General features: G+C 44.1%; 1 protein-coding gene and 2 long non-coding RNA genes across 33 annotated transcripts in view; all 3 read left to right on the top strand.

Annotated features, from left to right (window-relative positions):
• The first annotated feature begins 561 nt into the window (after positions 1-561).
• LOC126995055 (uncharacterized) lies at positions 562-2,570 on the top strand. 4 transcript variants are annotated; one of them, XR_007749882.1, is made up of 2 exons: positions 562-1,837; positions 1,924-2,570. It is a non-coding gene; the product is annotated as an uncharacterized LOC126995055 (long non-coding RNA). The 4 variants fall into 4 exon arrangements; XR_007749883.1 differs by having other exon boundaries at positions 1,968-2,570; XR_007749884.1 differs by having other exon boundaries at positions 2,012-2,570.
• A 6,516-nt stretch (positions 2,571-9,086) lies between these two features.
• On the top strand, positions 9,087-12,948 carry LOC126995053 (uncharacterized). Of its 28 annotated transcripts, XR_007749862.1 has the most exons (7): positions 9,087-10,185; positions 10,233-10,279; positions 10,327-10,373; positions 10,421-10,465; positions 10,513-10,559; positions 10,607-10,794; positions 10,889-12,948. It is a non-coding gene; the product is annotated as an uncharacterized LOC126995053 (long non-coding RNA). The 28 variants fall into 28 exon arrangements; XR_007749877.1 differs by lacking the exon at positions 10,233-10,279 and having other exon boundaries at positions 9,087-10,232; XR_007749859.1 differs by having other exon boundaries at positions 10,327-10,465.
• A 2,130-nt stretch (positions 12,949-15,078) lies between these two features.
• LOC126995057 (leucine-rich repeat flightless-interacting protein 2-like) overlaps positions 15,079-21,908 on the top strand; it is a 31,455-nt gene continuing 24,625 nt past the window's right edge. The window contains exon 1 of the mRNA XM_050854349.1: positions 15,079-15,092. Within this exon, the coding sequence (XP_050710306.1) occupies positions 15,079-15,092 (14 nt within the window). The remainder of the gene's footprint in view (positions 15,093-21,908) is intronic.

A 21,908-nucleotide genomic window follows, 5' to 3' on the forward strand; every position in this document is an offset into this window, starting at 1 on the left:
CCCCTCCTCCTCCTCCTCTGCGGCTCTGCTATATCTCGATCCGGTTGTGGAGTGGTCATTAGGTAAGGTGCAATGGAGGAGGAGGAGTGCGTATACCCTCAGGGATCCGGGTTGGTCAGGCGGAGAGCGGGACGGAGGGATCTGGGGGGTGAGGAAGATAGGTTTCAAGTTAGGTATGCTGGTAGGTAGGGTGAGAGAGAGAGAGAGAGAGAGAGAGAGAGAGAGAGAGAGAGAGAGAGAGAGAGCGAGAGAGAGATTCTACGTGCATCTTGCCCGAAAAGTAATGATGACGTTTACGTTTATTATTTGAGAGGAAATAACAGGTGTGTGACAGGTAAGAGGGAGGGAGGAAATACCCTCGATCCCTCCCTCCCTCCGGTGTGTTTGGAGGGAAGTTAGGAAAACACGTAAAGGAGGAAGGAAAGCTTGACGTATATGGAGAAGGAAGAGGAAGGAGTGAAGGACGAATGAAAGAGAGAGAGATCGTTAAATGGAGAGAGAGAGAGAGAGAGAGAGAGAGAGAGAGAGAGAGAGAGAGAGAGAGAGGGGCGAATTAAAAAAAGGAGATAGATAAGTTGAGAGATAGATAGATGGAAAGATAGAGAGAGAATTAAAAAAAAGGAGATAGATAAGTGGAGAGAGAGAGAGAGAGAGAGAGAGAGAGAGAGAGAGAGAGAGAGAGAGAGAGAGAGAGAGAGATTAATAGCAGTTCCTTACATTTAAAGAGTAAAGGAAGATGCTTGGGGTGACTAACAACCAAGAAGGATGAAAAGACGGAATTAGACTTAACGATGAGAACGGAGAAATAAGCTGAATCACGTCTTGTTATGGAGAGGAAGGAAGGAGGAGGAGGAGGAGGAGGAGGATAAACAGTATAAGTGATAAGTGGTTAATAGAGAATAAGAGACAGAGACGAGTAGTTGCAGGTAGATGGACAGGTGAAGAGAAGAATAATAAGCATGGCGTGGAGTGGTTGAGAGGGACAGTCACGTAATGAGGTCACTGTGAGAGCAAGGAGGAGGAGGAGGAGGAGGGGGCGGGGAGAAGGGAGGAGAAGTAGAGTGAAGTAGTAAAGGAGGAGGAGAGTGACGAGGCAGAAGTACGAAAATGAGCAGGAAGGAAAGAGGATAGAGGTAGATGTACAAGGATGAGCAGGAAGGAGAAGGAGAGTGACGAGGTAGAAGTACAAGGATGAGCAGGAAGGAGAAGGAGAGTGACGAAGCAGAAGTACAAGGATGAGCAGGAAGGAGAAGGAGAGTGAAGAAGCAGAAGTACAAGTATGAGCAGGAAGGAGAAGGAGAGTGAAGAAGCAGAAGTACAAGTATGAGCAGGAAGGAGAAGGAGAGTGAAGAAGCAGAAGTACAAGGATGAGCAGGAAGGAGAAGGAGAGTGACGAGGCAGAAGTACAAGGATGAGCAGGAAGGAGAAGGAGAGTGACGAGGCAGAAGTACAAGGATGAGCAGGAAGGAGAAGGAGAGTGACGAGGCAGAAGTACAAGGATGAGCAGGAAGGAGAAGGAGAGTGACGAGGTAGAAGTACAAGGATGAGCAGGAAGGAGAAGGAGAGTGACGAGGTAGAAGTACAAGGATGAGCAGGAAGGAGAAGGAGAGTGACGAGGTAGAAGTACAAGGATGAGCAGGAAGGAGAAGGAGAGTGACGAGGCAGAAGTACAAGGATGAGCAGGAAGGAGAAGGAGAGTGACGAGGTAGAAGTACAAGGATGAGCAGGAAGGAGAAGGAGAGTGACGAGGTAGAAGTACAAGGATGAGCAGGAAGGAGAAGGAGAGTGACGAGGCAGAAGTACAAGGATGAGCAGGAAGGAGAAGGAGAGTGACGAGGTAGAAGTACAAGGATGAGCAGTAATGAGAAGGAGTGACGAGGGAGAACGACAAGGTTGAGCTGGTAGGAGAAGGAGAGTGACGAGGCAGAAGTACAAGGATGAGCAGGAAGGAGAAGGAGAGTGACGAGGTAGAAGTACAAGGATGAGCAGGAAGGAGAAGGAGAGTGACGAGGTAGAAGTACAAGGATGAGCAGGAAGGAAAGAGGAGAGTGAAGAAGCAGAAGTACAAGGATGAGCAGGAAGGAAAGAGGAGAGTGAAGAAGCAGAAGTACAAGGATGAGCAGGAAGAAAGGATAGGACGATCAAAAAATTATTAGGTGAAAGGATTAAAAGGAGAATGAGAAGTAAAAGAGTTCAATGACGTGATGAATGATAAAAAAAAGAGAGAATAGGAGTGAACTAGGATAAAGAGGAAGAGAAAACCGGAGAATATGTAGCGTAAAAAATGATAAAAATGATAAAAAATGATAAAAAAAGAGAATAGGAGTGAACTAGGATAAAGAGGAAGAGAAAACCGTAGAATATGTTGCGCAAAAAATGATAAAAAAAAAGAGAGAATAGGAGTGAACTAGGATAAAGAGGAAGAGAAAACCGGAGAATATGCAGCGCAAAAAATGATAAAAATGATAAAAAAAAAAGAGAATAGGAGCGAACTAGGATAAAGAGGAAGAGAAAACCGGAGAATATGCAGCGCAAAAAATGATAAAAATGATAAAAAAAAAAGAGAATAGGAGCGAACAAGGATAAAGAGGAAGAGGAAACTGGAGAATATGTAGCGCAAAAAATGATAAAAATGATAAAAAAAAAAAGAGAATAGGAGTGAACTAGGATAAAGAGGAAGAGGAAACCGGAGAATATGTAGCGCAAAAAATGATAAAAATGATAAAAAAAAAGAGAGAATAGGAGCGAACAAGGATAAAGAGGAAGAGGAAACCGGAGAATATATAGCGGAAAAATAAGAAACAAAAGAGTTCAACGACGTAATGAATGATAACATGAGAAAATAATCAAATTAGGAGACACAAAGGAAGAACAAACAACAGCAGACACAGGAAGAGGAGGACGAGGAGTAGGATTCCTTCGAGTGCATCCTATCCCAGACCTCCTGTGGCGACCCTTTCACTAACCCGGGTCTCGAGGGCTCGTGACCACCTGGAGGGCAGCAGCTGGGGCGTCTTGGGTGACCTTGGGAGAGGGTGGGGTTAGGCTGATGGGGTGTTGGGGTCTTGGGGGTGACTGGGGTAGAGTGATGGGGCGTTGGGGGTGACTGGGGTAGGGTGATGGGGTGTTGGGGGTGGCATCTTGTTGATCGTATTGGGGATGGGAGTGGTGGGTTGCGACATGTGTTTGGGGCTTACAAGACAAGGCAAACAGGGAGGAAATATGCATTCATCTTTCCATTATCTCTCTCTCTCTCTCTCTCTCTCTCTCTCTCTCTCTCTCTCTCTCTCTCCCTTGACCTTTCTTCCTTCTTCGTTCTTGCAAGTAAAACAACACAAAAAAAACTGCCCCTTTCGCTGTCATCACTTTTTCTTCCTTTTTTTCTTCGTCCATTCACGTACAACAAAAACAAACAGCTCTCTCTCTCTCTCTCTCTCTCTCTCTCTCTCTCTCTCTCTCTCTCTCTCTCTCTCTCTCTCTCTCTCTCTCTCTCTCGTTGCTGGGTATTTGATTTCGTTTACTTCTAGATTAAAAATGGGCAGACTCTCTCTCTCTCTCTCTCTCTCTCTCTCTCTCTCTCTCTCTCTCTCTCTCTCTCTCTCTCTCTCTCTCTCTCTCTCTCTTTCTCTCACGCGCACACACACACACACACACACACGTTATCAGGCTGTCAATCACCCACCCACCACCCTGACCCCTCACCCGTATAGCCTCCATTCTTCCTCACTCTCATTCTTACTCTCCGCGTCCTTCAAGACTCTCCCACACTCGATCTCAATTCCTCCATCACCGTTGTTCTCCTCCTCCTCCTCTTCTGACATCCCCTCTAGCAGATCTTGATTTCTCTATAACCTTTGCTCTCCTCCTCCTCCTCCTCCTCCTCCTTTTCTGACACCCTCTCTCGATTTAGATTCCTCCATCACTTATGTTCTCCTCCTCCTCCTCCATCTCCTCCTCTTCTTCCTCATTCTTCTTCTCCTCCTCCTCCATCTCCTCATTCTTCTCCTCCTCCTCCATCTCCTCATTCTTCTTCTCCTCCTCCTCCATCTCCTCATTCTTCTCCTCCACCTCCTCCTTCTCCTCCTCTTCTTCCTCATTCTTCTTCTCCTCCTTCTCCATCTCCTCATTCTTCTCCTCCTCCATCTCCCCATTCTTCTCCTCCTCCTCCTCCTTCTCCTCCTCATTCTTCTTCTCCTAATCCTCCTCATTCTCCTCCTCCTCCTCCTTCTCTTCTAACATCCTTTCAAGACAACCCTAATTATTATCCTTGTTATCGTTATTTTTCTTTGTATTAATTATCTTCCTCTCTCTCTCTCTCTCTCTCTCTCTCTCTCTCTCTCTCTCTCTCTCTCTCTCTCTCTCTCTTTTTCCTTCATCCTAACACATGCTTCCTGTCCGTGTTTTCGTTGTTCTTAATTACTGTCTTCGCCGCTCCTTACGCCTCCTCCTTTAGCGAGATAATTATCCTCACTCTTGTTTTACTTCCTCATCCCCTTGCAGTTATTAACACCATTATCGCCAATCTCAGCCCCGCCGCCGCTCCCTAATTTCATGTTATTTTTTTTATCATTTTTTTTGTTGTTGCGTTCACACTCTAGCCTCATTTTGTTTTGTTTTTTATCATTCTTTTTAGTTAGCTTCACTTATAATTATCTGTACTCATTTTGTTTTGTTTTTGTCATTCTTATCTTCCTTGTTTACTTTATTATATTCAACACTATGATTTATTTTTACTTTTCCTCCATCCATCTCCGCTTCGTAAGTTATTGCCAGTATCTTTCTCCTCTCCCTCCTCCTCCTCCTCCTCCTCCTCCTCCTCCTCCTCCTGGTCCTTCTCCTATTTGTTCTCATTTTTCACGCACCTGACCCAGGCACCTTAGTTAATCTCACATTCCTCCTCCTCTTCTTCCCCCTCCTCCTCCTCCTCCTCCTCCTCCTCCTCCTCCTCCTTCTCTTGCTGCTCCCTTCCTCCTCCTCCTCCTCCTCCTCCTCTTCTTCTTCCTTCTCTTTTTCCTTCTCTTGCTGCTCCCTTCCTCCTCCTCCTCCTCCTCTTCCTGCTCTCCTCCTCCTCCTCTTCCTCCTCCTGTTTCTCCCCTCCTCCTCCTCCTCCTCCTCCTCCTCCTCCTCCTCCTCCTCCTCCTCCTCCTCACTTTTCACGTCTTATCCCACGCCCCTCAACATAGCTCACTTCTGCCCCCTCTAACACCACCTGAATCCACCACCACCACCACCACCGCCATCTTCATCACCACACCCACCACCATCACCACCACCACCTCACCCGGGCCATCCACACCGTGCTCTTAACGGCTAAAAATAACCGTTTGAGAGGATACGGATGGTGAGCTGCTGGGGTGGGTTCGGGGGTGGGCCAGGCTGGGGTACGGGGCTGGGGCAGGGGGAGGGTGGTCAACCGGAGCCGCCCCGCCCGCAAGCTCGCCCCGGTTACCTCGTCCTTGAGTGTGTGTGTGTGTGTGTGAGAGAGAGAGAGAGAGAGAGAGAGAGAGAGAGAGAGAGAGAGAGAGAGAGAGAGAGAGAGAGAGAGAATGACAGCTGTATACAGAATCCGTGACAGGCAAGGAGGCCGTTAGTAACCCTCGTGACTTGTTAATATTATGAGTAGTAGTAGTAGTAGTTGTAGTAGTAGTAGTAGTAGTAGTAGTAGTAGTAGTAGTAGTAAAGGAAAGCTAACAAGATACAAGGAAAGATAAAAAAGAAAGAAAAAAAGATAAAGACAACAAATGAAAATGAGAAATAAAAATTAGCTAAATAATAATAAAAAAAAGTCCCAGTCAGAGAGGAAATAAAGAATATAAAAAAATATTGCTAAAAGTAGTAGTAGTAGTAGTTGTTGTTGTTGTTGTTGTTACATGCGTCAACCGATTTAAGTTAACTGCGACATTGCTACTTTAAAGAACGAGATGATTGTGGGCATAACGAGATCAGTGGCGTCTCTAGGAGGATCGAAAGCTTTGATAAGATATTGTTTTTATACGTAGCAGGATTAGTAACTCATGACAGGTTAAAGAAAGCTGATCAGTGGGCTCAGCGAGATCACTATCATGTGTAACAGTATCGGGGGACTTATAAGAGATCAGTTACATGCGGAGCAATTATTAATTCATACATCTCTAAAGTGAACGTTAGGGCAAAATCATTTAGCACCCAAGATAATTAGGGCCGCATTTTAAGACACCATCGCTTCTCACATCAACTATTTCTAAAGGTCAAAGAGGGGATCAGTCTGTTGTTCATGAGTGTTTTTTAAGGTTCATGGCACAGAAGAAGGGTCAAACTACCACCAGGGTCATAAAACTACCCCTGGAAAGACCTACAGCTCCCACAAAAGCCATGTCATATACGTGAACTTGGGCGACGAAATGTTTTAAAATACGACCCTTAATGGCCGGCCGTAACGAGACCAGTAAAGTGTGGGTCTGAATCAGGGGCATTTATTATTATTATTATTATTATTATTATTATTATTATTATTATTATTATTATTATTATTATTATTATTATTATTATTATTATTATTATTATTATTATTATTATTTTTTTTTTTTTATTTTTTTTTTTTACAGCAGAGGGGTCAGTTCAAGGGCATAAAAGAAGGTAACAAATGTGAAAAAAGCCCGCTACTCAAAAGCCCGCTATTAGTGATATGTAGCTATAGTCTTCCATATATGTCGAGGCCAATCTGGCGTAGGCTCCCGCGGGTCCTATCCTCCCATTTTCTTTGCCACACAGTCCCAACACCTCTCTCTTCCTCTCATATGTAAGCTATAGGTAACATATGAGAGGAAAAAATAGGTGTTGGGACTGTGTGGCAGAGCAGAGGGGAGAAATTGACCCGCGGGAGCCAACGCCAAAACGGACTCGACAATTTGGTTTCACTATAGTTAAGTAACGTACGTATTTATATAACTTAGTGATAGCTAGTTACACAAGACCGCTGATACCGCTTACAATCGATAAAGAATGTTAGGTTTATTCAGAGCTGCGACGTAGGGTTAAAAAGACAGTTTATTTTTTCAACAAATAATGGAATAGAAGACTTTTCCTATTGTGTACATGTGTGTGGGCCGATAAAGAATGTTAGCTTTACTCAGAGCTGCGATGTAGGGTTAAGAAGACAGTTTAAATTTTTTTTCAACAAATAATGGAATAGAAGACTTTTCCTATTGTGTACATGTGTGTGGGCCGATAAAGAATGTTAGCTTTACTCAGAGCTGCGACGTGGGGTTAAGAAAACAGTTTATAATTTTTTCAACAAATAATAGAATAGAAGACTTTTCCTATTGTGTACATGTGTGTGGGCCGATAAAGAATGTTAGCTTTACTCAGAGCTGCGACGTGGGGTTAAGAAAACAGTTTATAATTTTTTCAACAAATAATAGAATAGAAGACTTTTCCTATTGTGTACATGTGTGTGGGTCGATAAAGAATGTTAGCTTTACTCAGAGCTGCGACGTGGGGTTAAGAAAACAGTTTATAATTTTTTCAACAAATAATGGAATAGAAGACTTTTTCTTTTGTGTGCATGTGTGTGGGTCGATAAAGAATGTTAGCTTTACTCAGAGCTGCGACGTGGGGTTAAGAAAACAGTTTATAATTTTTTAACAAATAATAGAATAGAAGACTTTTTCTTTTGTGTACATGTGTGTGGTATCAGTACTCATATCACAGCAGTGGCAGTATAAGGTAACAACAGCAACAATAATAATATCAACACTTTTCGCAGCATGACAGACACCGTTGGTTTCATCATAGGTCGACTCTTTGTGTCCGTCATGTACGCATTCCAGAAGGTCGTATTTTTTTATTTTTTTTATATAGCAAAGGAGACAGCACAAGGGCACAAAAAAAAGGAAACAACAATAAAAAAAAAAGGCCCGCTACTCGCTGCTCCTGTAAAGAATCCGAAGAGGTGGCCGAAAGAGCAGTCACAATATCTCGTAGTGAAACAAAAAATATAATAGTCCGCAATGCGTTCTTTTGTTGGTATTATTGTTCATCGTTCAAGGGTCGTAGCAAGCAAACTTATCTTCGAGCCACATGTCTTCATCCGTTCAGCATTATCCAGCCAGATAATGATGACGATTAGTTACTATAAATAAAGTAATAAAACTTGAAAACAACACGAGTAGAAAACTATTCTTGTGTTGGCAGGGAAAGCTTCAGACTCGTTCAAACTAGTTACCGAAGAGGTCGTCATTAGGAGTGGTCGTCGTTGTCGTTTTGTAATAGCGATGACCCCATTTCTTTCATCATTGTCTGCCTCCTCCTCCTCCTTGATTTCCCCACTATAACCTTCCTCATCCTTCCAGTCTCTTACTTGTCTCTCGCCCGCAATATTGATTTTCGATGGATATTAGTACATATTAGCTATATTCATCAGTCATACTTTTCATCACCGTAATTTACCCCTTAGTGTGTGTGTGTGTGTGTATTTACCTAGTTGTATTTACCTAGTTATAGTTTTACAGGGCCTGGGGTTTACGCTCGTGTGGTCCCGTCTCCGTGTCTATATTTATCCAACTTTTCCTTAAAGCTTTGCACACTCCTCGCCGATACTACATCCTCACCTAGTCTGTTCCAAACCTCTATATTTCTTTGGGGGAAGCGATATTTCTTTATGTCTCTCAAGCATCTTCCCTTCCTGTGTGTGTGTGTGTGTGTGTGTGTGTGTGTGTGTGTGTGTGTGTGTGTGTGTGTGTGTGTGTGTGTGTCCTTCATTTCCTTTAAGACCAGGCAACCAAATGGAGAGGAGGAGAATGAGAATGACATTAAGTAGTAGGGAGAAAAAAGAAAGCAGGTAGGGAGAGTAGGAGGAGGTGGAGGCGGTGACGGGGTGAGGAGGAGGAGGTGTGGTTAGGAGGAGGCTGTGGAGGAGGAAGAGGAGTGGAAAGGCGACAGGATGGAGAGAGAGAGAGAGAGAGAGAGAGAGAGAGAGAGAGAGAGAGAGAGAGAGAGAGAGAGAGAGAGAGAGAGAGAGAGAGAGAAGGGAGTAGGAAAGGTGACGGGGTGACAAGGTGAAGCTGGTGGTGGGGCGAGGGGGGGGGTGGGAGGGGGATGGGGAAGTGAAAAGCGACTCGGGCACAGGGTCAGATGGAGATGAGGGCAGCATGGGCAAGGGGGCGGCGGCGGGAGCGCGAAACAAGAACAGGGCGTACAGAGAATGAGTACAGAGAATGAGAATGAGTAAGAAAGGCAGAGAGAGCTTGAGAAACCAGAAATGTAGCGAGGTGGAAGAAGGAAGAAGACTTTGGTTAGGACGGGGAGAGGCAGAGAGAGCCAGAGAAACAGAGAGAATGAAGCGAGGTGGAAGAAGGAAGAAGGCTTTGGTTAGGACGGGGAGAGGTAGAGAGAGCTAGAGAAACCATTAATGAAGCAGTGGAAGAGGCGGGAAGAGGTAGAGAGAGCGAAGTGAAAGAAGGAAGAAGGCTTTGGTTAGGACGGGGAGAGGTAGAGAGAGCTAGAGAAACCATTAATGAAACAGTGGAAGAGGCGGGAAGAGGTAGAGAGAGCGAAGTGAAAGAAGGAAGAAGGCTTTGGTTAGGACGGGGAAAGTTAGAGAGCGCTAGAGAAACCAGGATTGAAGCGAAGGAAAGTGGAAAAAGAGAGGAAAGAACATTTGGGGGCATGGCAAGGAGAGATTAAAGCAGCGGGCAAATGGAAAGTACACAAGAGGGTAGGGGTGGGAATATGAGGTAGAAGAGAGGCAGAGGAAGGTGTGATAGAAGAGGAGGGGAAAAAAATCAGGGAGGGAAGTACAGGTAAGGGACAGCGGGTTGCAGAGTCAAAGGGATAGAGAGCAGGGGAGTGAGGAGGAGGGTCAAGAGACGGGGGAAAGTGTGGTAAGGAGAAGAAAAAGGAGGCAGGGAGCTATAGGCAAATAAGGAGATGGATGAAGGAGGGTAGGAATAGTGATTAGAAGGACCAGTGGCGAGGAGGACTGGAAAGGGCGCAAGGACATAAGAAAGACACATTGAAAGTTGTAAAAAGGAGGAAAGATCATATGAAAAGAAAGACACATTGAAAGTTGTAAAAAGGAGGAAAGATCATATGAAAAGAAAGACACATTGAAGGTTGTAAAAAGGAGGAAAGATCATATGAAAAGAAAGACACATTGAAGGTTGTAAAAAGAAGGAAAGATCATATGAAAAGAAAGACACATTGAAAGTTATAAAAAGGAGGAAAGATCACATGAAAAGAAAGACACATTGAAGGTTGTAAAAAGAAGGAAAGATCATATGAAAAGAAAGACACATTGAAGGTTGTAAAATGGAGGAAAGATCATATGAAAAGAAAGACACATTGAAGGTTATAAAAAGGAGGAAAGATCATATGAAAAGAAAGACACATTGAAAGTTGTAAAAAGGAGGAAAGATCATATGAAAAGAAAGACACATTGAAGGTTGTAAAATGGAGGAAAGATCATATGAAAAGAGACACATTGAAAGTTATAGAAAGGAGGAAAGATCATATGAAAAGAAAGACACATTGAAGGTTGTAAAAAGGAGGAAAGATCATATGAAAAGAAAGACACATTGAAAGTTGTAAAATGGAGGAAAGATCATATGAAAAGAAAGACACATTGAAGGTTATAAAAAGGAGGAAAGATCATATGAAAAGAAAGACACATTGAAGGTTGTAAAAAGGAGGAAAGATCATATGAAAAGAAAGACACATTGAAAGTTGTAAAAAGGAGGAAAGATCATATGAAAAGAAAGACACATTGAAGGTTGTAAAAAGGAGGAAAGATCATATGAAAAGAAACACACATTGAAAGTTATAAAAAGGAGGAAAGATCATATGAAAAGAAACACACATTGAAAGTTATAAAAAGGAGGAAAGATCATATGAAAAGGAAGACACATTGAAGGTTGTAAAAAGGAGGAAAGATCATATGAAAAGAAAGACACATTGAAAGTTATAGAAAGAAGGAAAGCTCATATTAAACGGGAGAGGCAGAGCAAGGAAAGAGAGAAACGGGAGAAGGGGGTTAATTAGCGAGGAAAAGGTGATAAAGTTAATAATCAGATAGAAGTTAACCCGTTGGATGCGGATTTCCTACAAGAAGACATCACCAAGCTATAGGAATGAAACAAAAAGTGTCTGCTATAATTCAATGAAGAAAAATGTAAAGTCATGCATTTTGGAAGGGGATATCCAGCGTGCCAATACCACATAGGAAATACTCCACTATCCACTACAGAGGCAGAGAAAGACTTAGGAGTATATGTTTTCAGGCTACCATTGAAGGCGATATTCATGCCAATCGCAGCGGACGGGTTAAGGGGCATGTGATGAAAGGGATATGAGGCAAACAAGAGTTATAGATAAAAAAAAGGTAAAAGTAGAGTGAGGGCATACACTTTAGCAACCCGTGGCCAGTGAGGCGGAAATGTGGGTTATACGTATATATGGCAAAGAGAAAAGAGAGCAGAGAGGTGAATAAGAGGTGAGGTAAAGAGGTTATGGGGCTGCAGTGGTGGCGATGCAGTGGGTTAGTGAAGGTCGAAGCAGTGAGGGGAGATTAACCCGTCCGCTGCGATTGGCACGGATTTGGCTTTCATTGGTAGCCTGGTAACATATAGTCCCAGGTCCTTCTCTGCCTCTGTGGTGGATAGAGGAGTGTTTCCCATGTGGTATTGCTATGCTGGATATCCCCTCCTATGGTGCAGGACTTTACATTTTTCCTCATTGAATTGTAGCAGCCACTTTTTGTTCCATTCCTGTAGCTTGGTGATGTCTTCTTGTAGGAAATCCGCGGTCAAGGGGTTAAGGTCGCTATTCTCAAACGTCTCCGCATCTCACTTAAACTATTTCCAAGGACCGATAATGGAGGTTGATCGCGTTCTCAAGTTTTTTTCCCCTTCACATTCAGGGTACAGGGGGTTAATGAAGGTCGAAGCAGTAAGGGGAGATTAAGGTCGCTATTCTCAAACGTCTCCGTATCTCACTTAAATTATTTTCAAAGACCGATAATGGAGGTTGATCGCGTTCTCATGTTTTTCCCCTTCACGTTCATGGTACAGCAGCTTCATCAGGGTCACAAAACTACAGAAAGAAGGGAGATTAAGGTCGCTATTCTCAAACGTCTCCGCCTCTCACTTATTCCAAGGACCGATAATGTAGGTTGATCGCGTTCTCAAGTTTTTTTCCCCTTCACGTTCATGGTACAGCAGCTTCATCAGACTACCAACAAGGTCACAAAACTACAGACAGAAGGGAGATTAAGGTCGCTATTCTCAAACGTCTCCACCTCTCACTTAAACAATTTCCAAAGAACGATAATGGAGGTTGATCGCGTTCTCATGTTTATTTTTCCCCTTCACGTTCACGGTACACCAGCTTCATCAGACTGCCACCAGGGTCACAAAACTACAGAAAGAAATGCTCACAACTCCTAGGAAATCCCTGTCGAATGTGTGTGCTTGAGGACCGAAATGTTTTAACCCTGTAGCTGCGGTAATCATGTTTCTTAAAGGCCCCTCTAAGCGAGAAAAATGAGAAAAATCATCACTCACGCAAACCATTTCATAATATATAGCAACGCATTTGTGATCAGGTTATGCATCATCTATTTTTGGGGGGTTTATTTCATGGCAAAAATCTGGCCCGTCGCTGCTACACGGTAAAGCCACAAATTTGGCCCGTCGCTGCTACACGGTTAAAGGCCCATCTAAGCGAGAAAAAATGAGAAAAAAACATCACTCACGCAAACCATTTCATAATATATATCGACGCATTTGTGATCAGGTTATGCATCATCTATTTTTTTGGGGTTATATCATGGCAGAAATTTGGCCCGTCGCTGGTACACGGTAAAGCCACAAATTTGGTCCATCGCTGCTACCGGGTTAAGAATATGGCCCTTGCAGCGGTGTGTGGGCGGGATCAGGGTAAGAAGGGCGAGGCAGGGGCGGCGGGGGGGAGGGGGATTAACCTCTTCAGTACCATGACGCAGTATATGAGTCATTTCATCTCTCGAACCATATCCTAGAGACGCTGTATGTGCGTCATGGTCATTGGACTATTCTACCTAGTCTGTAAAACCAGGATATGGCATGGAGGTTATGTTTTGTCTGCTTGTATTGAAGGGGTTAAGGAGGCTGACGGTGAAAGCTTTGCCGAGGGTAGGTAGCGACAGCTGGACTGATCTCTTGCGGTGCCACGAGAGAGAGAGAGAGAGAGAGAGAGTAGTCTGCCCATTTTTAATCTAGAAGTAAACGAAATCAAATACCCAGCAACGAGAGAGAGAGAGAGAGAGAGAGAGAGAGAGAGAGAGAGAGAGAGAGAGAGAGAGAGAGAGAGAGAGATTAACCAGGATTTCTTAGCTATTGCTGCGTTCCTGATATCCTGGGGAGAGCTCTTGAGAGGCTAGTGAAGAGAGAGAGAGAGAGAGAGAGTGAGGGGGAGGGGGAGGTGGGGTTAAAGTGTGTGTGTGCGCTGCTCTGAACACCTGCCCGTATGTACACTCAACACCTGTATTCCTCCTCCTCCCCTCCGCCGCCTCGCTCCCTCCTCTCCCACCTCTCTCTCTTACCCCCTTCTCTCCCACTCCCCCTCTTTATCATCTCTCTCCCTCATGCCCTCATTCTCGCATTCACCTCCACTCGTATATATGTTTTGGTGCTACGTGTCTCCATGCAGGCGCAGGAAAAAGAGAACAAAAACTATATATTATTTTTTGGGGGATGGGTTTGATTATTTGTTTATATATATTGTTTCGTCACGATGTATTACAACTTACGAGTCTGTCTAAAATCTAAACGAAATCGTTATCATATTCACGTTAGAACTAAATCAATGCAGTGAATGTAATACATGGAAATACATGGATATGCAGGCAACAGAAAGCCTATTGGCTGATTACGAGGTTGCCCGCTTTGGGTGAATTAATCTGCTCGACAGCCACTTGGGGCCTGAGGAGCAATTGAAAGCACCTCGGTATTCAGTTTACTCCAGACGCAACGAAATGACGATCGATTCGATATTTGAAGGAGTTGATGGTATTCGCATTTACTACTTCTGAGGGAAGATTGTTCCAGTGGCGGATGACTCCGTTTGAAAAGAAACTCCTTCCAATGTCTGTGTTACATCGACTCGACTGAATAGCGCAGGGGGAAGCAGCTCACGGGCTAAATTGAAATTTGCTTTTTTTTGTAGTCTGGTATCACTGACGGATTATCTACGAATTTGTGACTTATGTTGACATTAAAACGGATGAAGTGGTGATCGCAACCATTAAGTTTCTTTACAACTTCACAGTTGTGAATGAGGTCGGGGTCACTTACAAATACCAAATCCAGCAGACTGTTTTCTCTTGTCGGTTGAGTTACAACTTGAGTGAGGAACGAATCCTCCACCATTTCTATAAGCCTGTTACCCTCTTGATCTCCAGTCAACAGTCCCTAGTCAATGTTAGGGCAATTAAAGTTCCCAATTATTATTGCTTCTTTGCTTTGTGTTAGAGAGTGTATCTCTTCGTACAGGGCAGTGTCGTCGGCTGCTTGTTGTTTTGGGGGCCTGTATACGGTTTCAAGTGTTAGTTTCTTATTATTTGTGGTTATTTCCACATAGACGGAATCGTATTTCTCTGCGTCCTGTTTGTCTATTTTCATGGCAGGGAGCGTACTTTTTACTACTACTACTTTTTTGAGCATTCGATTTTTGTGGAAGCTTTCGTACCCAGGGAATGACATATCGGATCATATTAGATGTGCAGAGTTGGCCCAAGTCTCTGTGATGGCTGCCACATCTGTTGAAATATACGCCCAATTTCGTCCTTTTTGGGTAAAATACTACGTGCATTTGTGTACAGAACAGAAATGTGACTCATATTTTGGCCGCGACGAGTTGTATCAGTTCGCTACGGGTTGGTTGATCAAGGGCTGCCTTTGCCCCACCCTCGCTTGCAGTTTTTTTAATAGCTTTTCGAAAAGCTTTCAACTGCCTCGTTCAGGAGCCTTCCATCATCGAAGTGATGCCAGGCGCTTGTTAACGCTACGCCTACATCGTTATACATAATAGGCTAAGGAGGTTAACACGTAATTTTTCTCTCACACAATGGCGGGAATAAGGTAGGTAAGGAGGCGAAGGACCATGAGCGAGGACATAAAAAGTGAGCCATTCTGTTGCCTCTGTAAGATGGACAAAAAGTGGGAGAGAAAGCCGCAAGTCAATGCCAGAGCACGGCGGGGTTCACGGGGCGCGCTCCTCGTAAGGGAGCGGGTCGCTGCTTAAAAGGTTTGGTTCTTGCAGGCAGGTGAAACTTTAATAAGACACATCCTCTTCAGGTTAATAATAGGTATGCTTTACATGGTAATTAGATGCGCGTGTCTCTGATGAATGTTGTAGGTAACTTAAAATTGTAATAATTTGTGGGGTTTTTTTGAGGACTCGAGTCAAATGCATGACGTTGTTCATAATTATAGGTGAGCCATGATTTTAACTTTTGTTTCGGACACACTCATACCAATGGCAGTAAGTTTTGCTGAAGGCGGAAGTTAGAATATCAAAACCATGATAACTGATATTATGAATTATATGTTACACAATACAAACTTAATGTTACTACTTACAAGTCATGATCACGGCGCGGCAGTAATATACTAAGCACACACCGTAAGAAAAGTGTAAGATCCTCAAAACAATGGCCTATCAGATAACACCTAACAATGAAAACAAGAGTAAGGCACATCCTCACGATTCGTTATATAAGACGCTCAACATCAGTTTTTCCCGCTCAAAACACTGCACTAATAACACTTCACAAAAAAGGTAGTGTTTTTTTTTTGGTCGGCGTCATGGTACTTTATGCAAGAGATACAGTAATGATACTTTCTTCTTGTTAACAGCACGACTTTTTCCACATTCGAGTCGGTGGAAAATGGTTATCATCTTGGCACAGTATACAAGACATGCAGTAATGGCACATTCTTGGAGTTAACAACATTCTAATGGTACAATCAAGGCATAATTAGCGTTTGTAGCCTGCGCGGTAGACATTTGTAGCACGCCATAGAAGACACTTTAAAGTTCATATGCGTATAAGGCAGGAGGAACCCAATCTCACAAGACACAGAGGTATTTCGACATATAAGGCGTATAATACTTGGCATGTAAGGCAAGTAGTTCTGCATGATTACAATGTTAGGAAATCACACATCCTGCTCCTCCATCTCATTATAGAGCTGATTAGTAGGTAGTATTAGAGATGATGGGTACAGAGGACACACACACACACACACACACACACACACACACACACACACACTCACTCACTCACACACACACTTTCTGTTGATTTCATATTTGACCGTAAAGGCAATGTTCTATAAATACTTGTATCCGTGTTCGTTTCTCAAGTATCAGAATACCAATCTTTACAAGTTTTCATCGTCTCCTCCCATATTTTTTTATCAACGGATATATTTTTATTGTCTTTATTTCTTCACTGGTTTATTTATTCATGCGTTCTGTGAGTAGATAGGTATGCCTTTATTTATTTAAGAAAACCCTTGTGTTTATTTACATTCTTGTGTTACTATTTCATGGACGGGAAACGCGCGGGCGCACACACACACACACACACACACACACACACACTCTCTCTCTCTCTCTCTCTCTCTCTCTCTCTCTCTCTCTCTCTCTCTCTCTCTCTCTCTCTCTCCCCCCACACACACACACACACACACACACACACACACAGGCTTACTCAGACGTTCTCAAAGATAAAAGATAAAAAGATACGTCATTATCGATTAAGCACTTCATATAAGAGAGAGAGAGAGAGAGAGAGAGAGAGAGAGAGAGGAGTGTATTAGGCCAAGAGAGGTTAACGGTCATGTGTGTGCGTGTCAATGTGTGTGTGTGGGGAGGGTCGGGTAGGATGGAAAGGGAGGAGAGCTTGACTTCACCCCCATCCTCTCTCTCTCTCTCTCTCTCTCTCTCTCTCTCTCTCTCTCTCTCTCTCTCTCTCTCTCTCTCTCTCTCTCTCTCTCTCTCTCTCTCTCTCTCTCTCTCCACAATATTTTCCTTCAACCTCCTCTCTCTCTCTCTCTCTCTCTCTCTCTCTCTCTCTCTCTCTCTCTCTCTCTCTCTCTCTCTCTCTCTCCACAATATTTTCCCTTCAACCTCCTTTCTTCTTCATCTCCTCGCTCTCTCCTCTTCCCCCCACCTTCCCCATCCACCTACTTACCCAACTCACACCTACACCCGTCCAACCACCAACTCCACTCAAGCGCTCCACCTCCCCCTCCACCTTCCGCTCTCCGTCCGTCACTGCGTCCCATATGTTGTGTTGCCTCCACCATCACCACCACCAGTAGCCCAACCATCCCACCATTACCACCACAATGAATAAGTAGGTCGCATCGCATAATATTGCAATGCTGGGCTTAGGCGCTTTCCGCCCGATTGTTCTACGAGAGAGAGAGAGAGAGAGAGAGAGAGAGAGAGAGAGAGAGAGAGAGAGAGAGAGAGAGAGAGAGAGAGAGAGAGAGAGAGAGCACACACACACACACACACACACACACACACACACACACACACACACACACACACACACACACACACGCACAGTTTCCCTTCCGCGGACATGCAAGAGCGTGCCCCGAAAGCAGGTCACGGCTCTGGAGAGAGAGAGAGAGAGAGAGAGAGAGAGAGAGAGAGAGAGAGAGAGAGGTTGATCAAGTTGACACGGATATGAGCTGATAAAGAAGGTGAAGGAGAGAGAGGAGAGAAAACATAATAAAGTGCTTGCCAGGCGTGACGTCATAGTTTCCTCTGATATATGTGTGTGTGTGTGTGTGTGTGTGTGTGTGTGTGTGTGTGTGTGTGAGAGAGAGAGAGAGAGAGAGAGAAAAAGTAATCCTTCATTAATAATAATGATATAATAATTATAATAATGAAAATAGTTACTACTACTACTACTACTACTACTACTACTACTACTACTACTACTACTGCTACTTCTAATACTATTGCCACTACCACCACCACCGATTCTGCCAACACTAACGCAAATGCCAGGATGCTTGATAAAATGTTTTTGATAGTGGGGGTGGTAGCAGCAGAATCATCATCACTAGTAGTAGTAGTATAGCAGTAGTGGCAGCAGCAGCAGTGATCATAGTGTAGTATCATTAATCCTTGCACGCACCACGCACGAAGAAATGGTGTAGTAACACGCTGCAGCTCGAACGAAGGAATTAAATGATTTCCGATAGACGTGACGACCTTGAATTGCTGATTGAGAGGTTGTAGGAAGAGGGGGCGCCCACCACCACCACAACCACCACCACCACAAATGTTATATTGTGATATCACGCACGCACACCCCTGCACTGCCTGAAGCATAAGGCAGTGACGTCACCACCACCACCACTGTCAAGGGTTGTCCACACACACACACACACACACACTGATCCTGTTTTATCCCGCCACCTTCCTACGCTTACATTCCCTTCATGTTTAATTCCACACTGTTCCTTATTATCTTTATTGCGCATACACTTTATGCATACATCCTCTTTGGGTTGTACTTTACTCTCTCTCTCTCTCTCTCTCTCTCTCTCTCTCTCTCTCTCTCTCTCTCTCTCTCTCTCTCTCTCTCTCTCTCTCTCTCTCTCTCTCTCTCTCTCACACACACACACACACACACACACACACACACCAATAGCTCTGCGCTGCCAGGCTTCACACCCTGCCAGGCGAAGATTGAGCAAGGGGAATGAGGTGTGTGGAAGTACCAGCAGTATCCAGAGATCGACTTTAATGAGCCGTGCTCAAATTGGGACGGTACTTGCTGGTGATAATGAGTCCAGCTCGTGATCAGGCCGTGGTGAATTGCACTACACAGTCACCATTACATCTCACCTTTATCACTCTCCATACCACACAGACTCCTTCATGCATGTCCCTCATTCCCTTCCGGCGGAGATTATTCCACCGCGGAGAGATCAAGGACGCAAACATCTCATTCCTTCCATCCCAGAGTGTCTCGACCTCTTGGAGGACACTTCAGGGAAGGAAAGAGAGGGGGGAGGAGGGATGGTCACTGAGGCTGAACGCGTCTCTTAAGCTAACCACCCATCCATAAAATATCCTGTAGTGATAGTGGTTTTGTATATGACACTAAGAGTGGCGGGGTGGGTGTGTTAATACTTGGTGGAATATAAGCAGAGACGAGAATAGTCGTTATATAGTAGTTCTATATAAAGTTAAAAAAATATTGTAATTATATTCCATCGTAGAGACTATGAATATTGGTGTAAGAATGCAATTTATGTAGTCATATTAGTGATTGCAGATTGAGTTGGTGGCTTAATAGTAAAGACAACATTAATCGCGCGACAATCAAAATAGTAACTTTTGATGTCATTAATGCATGCCTGGTGCTTAAAAATTGACAGTAGAGGCAGTCCTCGAAAGTGAATATGACAGTAACGTTATATGTAACAAATGGAACAGACAATACTGGTAGTAATAGTGGTGAGCTTCATGAAACGGTGTGCTGCGCCTGAAGTGTTTGCATTTTTTTTTTCATTATTTCCAACAAAAAGAGACAAACTAAAGGCTAAAGGCCGCTAAACGCTTTTTAATCCCGTCGTCTGACCGCTTGAGGGGGAATTTCTAATCAACATCACTATTATTATTAACTACTACTACTGTTGTTGCTACTACTACTTCTAGAACAACCATGCGCACACACACACACACACACACACACACACACACACACACACACACACACACACACACACACCTTTATACGGGAAGTGTGTTGTTACGTTTTTCTTTACATGGTTCTTTATCAAGTTTTTAGTAAGTTCCAACCTGATTAGCGGTAATGTAGTGCTGGCAACGCCCCCACCCACCCCGGGGCCTCCTCAAGGGAACTTCAAACGTACTACAAAAACCAGCAAGCCGTCCGCCCTGCGCCCCTCTTTCTCCTACCTTCGCTCTGTTTACGTCACCCCGCTCTTTTACCTTCCTCATGCATTTGATTTGATTAGCTTAGGTTAGGCAAAGTCACATGTATGTACCCCTCCCCTCCTCTGTATATATCCCCCCTCTTTTCTCAATAAAAATCTGAAATCTGAAATCTGGGGAGCTGGATGGGACGGAGCGGAGTTAAATGGGAACGAGTTAGTGGTGTCAAGTGCATAGAGGGAAGACATGAAAGGACAGGGAAGAAGTAAAGTAAAACAAGAAATGAAAGGAAAGACGGAAATGGAAGATTGATGATTGATTGATTGATAGTTTATTGTTGCAAGTAAACAACAAAGGAGAAGGGAGGAGCATGCCATCCCAACCCCCAGGCAGTACAGAGTGTGATTATACAACTAAGGATACATGTGGAAGTAGCACCAGGAAACTAAAAAGATACAATTTAGTGGAAGATATCAACGGAAACAAGGGTGAAGGGGCGGGGCCTATAATTGTGACTAATGAGATGAGCTTTCGGGACGACGAGGAACCAGAGGGGGCGGGGCGGGGCGGGGTTGGGACTCGGGGAAAGGTGTCGTTTTTGGAAAGATGAATGGGCGGGGAAGGGGAAGGAGGAGGATGGCTGGCGGCATGGGGATAGTGGGAAGAGGGTGACACACACACACACACACACAATGACGCTACTGTGTGTGTGTGTGTGTGTGTGTGTGTGTGTGTGTGTGTGTGTGTGTGTGTGTGAAACGGGAATCAAAGGGCCCCTTGCTAACCATTTGCATGTGTGTTTAAGTCATGCACATATTTGTCCTATGTTGGAAAGTAGAGAGAGAGAGAGATAGTTTAACTGTTCCATGCTCGTTAGTTACACATAATGCAGTATCGTTTCGGTATGGGAGAGCGAATACCACGCCCATCCACGTTCCTCATTTAAGTGATGGAAATGTCCGTAATTACTTACCTAACTGTAAGGCAGCAGTTCCAGGAAAAAAATTACACACACACACACACACACACACACACACACACACACACACACACACACACACACACACACACACACACAGTCTGGGAAAGTACAACTGTATCATGTTTCTGAGGTTTGAAAATTAATACTGAAAAATCAAAGTAGATGTTGACTGGAAAAAAGAGAAAAGATTAAATCAGGAAAATATCCATGTGGATGCTGTGGGAAGGGAGTAGGTGTAAATTCAGTCTTGTGCATAGGTTGCAGTCAGTGGTGCCACCTTAGATGCTCAGGCCTCAGAAATGTAAGAGGAGTGCAGAATTTTACATGCCAAGCTTGTGTAAGGAGACAACAAGGACAAGAAACTGAGAGGGATGAACTAGAGGTAAATAGAGAAAAGCTGGATGAAGTAGAACATTTCTGTTACTTGGGAAATGTTCTGGACTGTGAGGCGGGAGTGGAGAGGACAGTGAGAGCCAGTGGCGGCAGCGTGGTTAAAGCGGAGAGAGGTGGCTTCTCTACTTGTGAATCATAGCATCCCTCTAAAGAGCAGAGCGGGGGTGTGATGTTGTATGGAGCAGAAACATGGTCTCAAATTAGAAAATTCATGGAGGTATTGAGAGCAAGAGATCGCAGAATGCTCAGGTATATGGCGGGGATCAGGTGGCAAGACAGGGTGTCCAGTGCAGATGTAGCTAACAGATGTGGAGTAGAGGACCTGGAAACAGTGCTCAGAAGGGAAGGACTCCGATGGTTTGGACATGTAGAGAGAGCAGGGGAGGATTCAGTGCAAGGAGTTTCGGACACATTGGAGATAAAAGTAAGGAAACCAGTTGGTAGACGTAGAAAAACGTGGAGAAGGTGTACACAGAAAGACTTGGTTTTGATGGGATTGGATGAGCATCGTGCAGAAGACAGTACAGAATGGAGGAGAGCCATAAAGCGTCCAACCGCTCAGGAAGAGTGAAAATAGACGTTAAAT

This window comes from Eriocheir sinensis, unplaced genomic scaffold, assembly GCF_024679095.1.
Source record: "Eriocheir sinensis breed Jianghai 21 unplaced genomic scaffold, ASM2467909v1 Scaffold97, whole genome shotgun sequence".
Lineage (NCBI taxonomy): Eukaryota > Metazoa > Arthropoda > Malacostraca > Decapoda > Varunidae > Eriocheir > Eriocheir sinensis.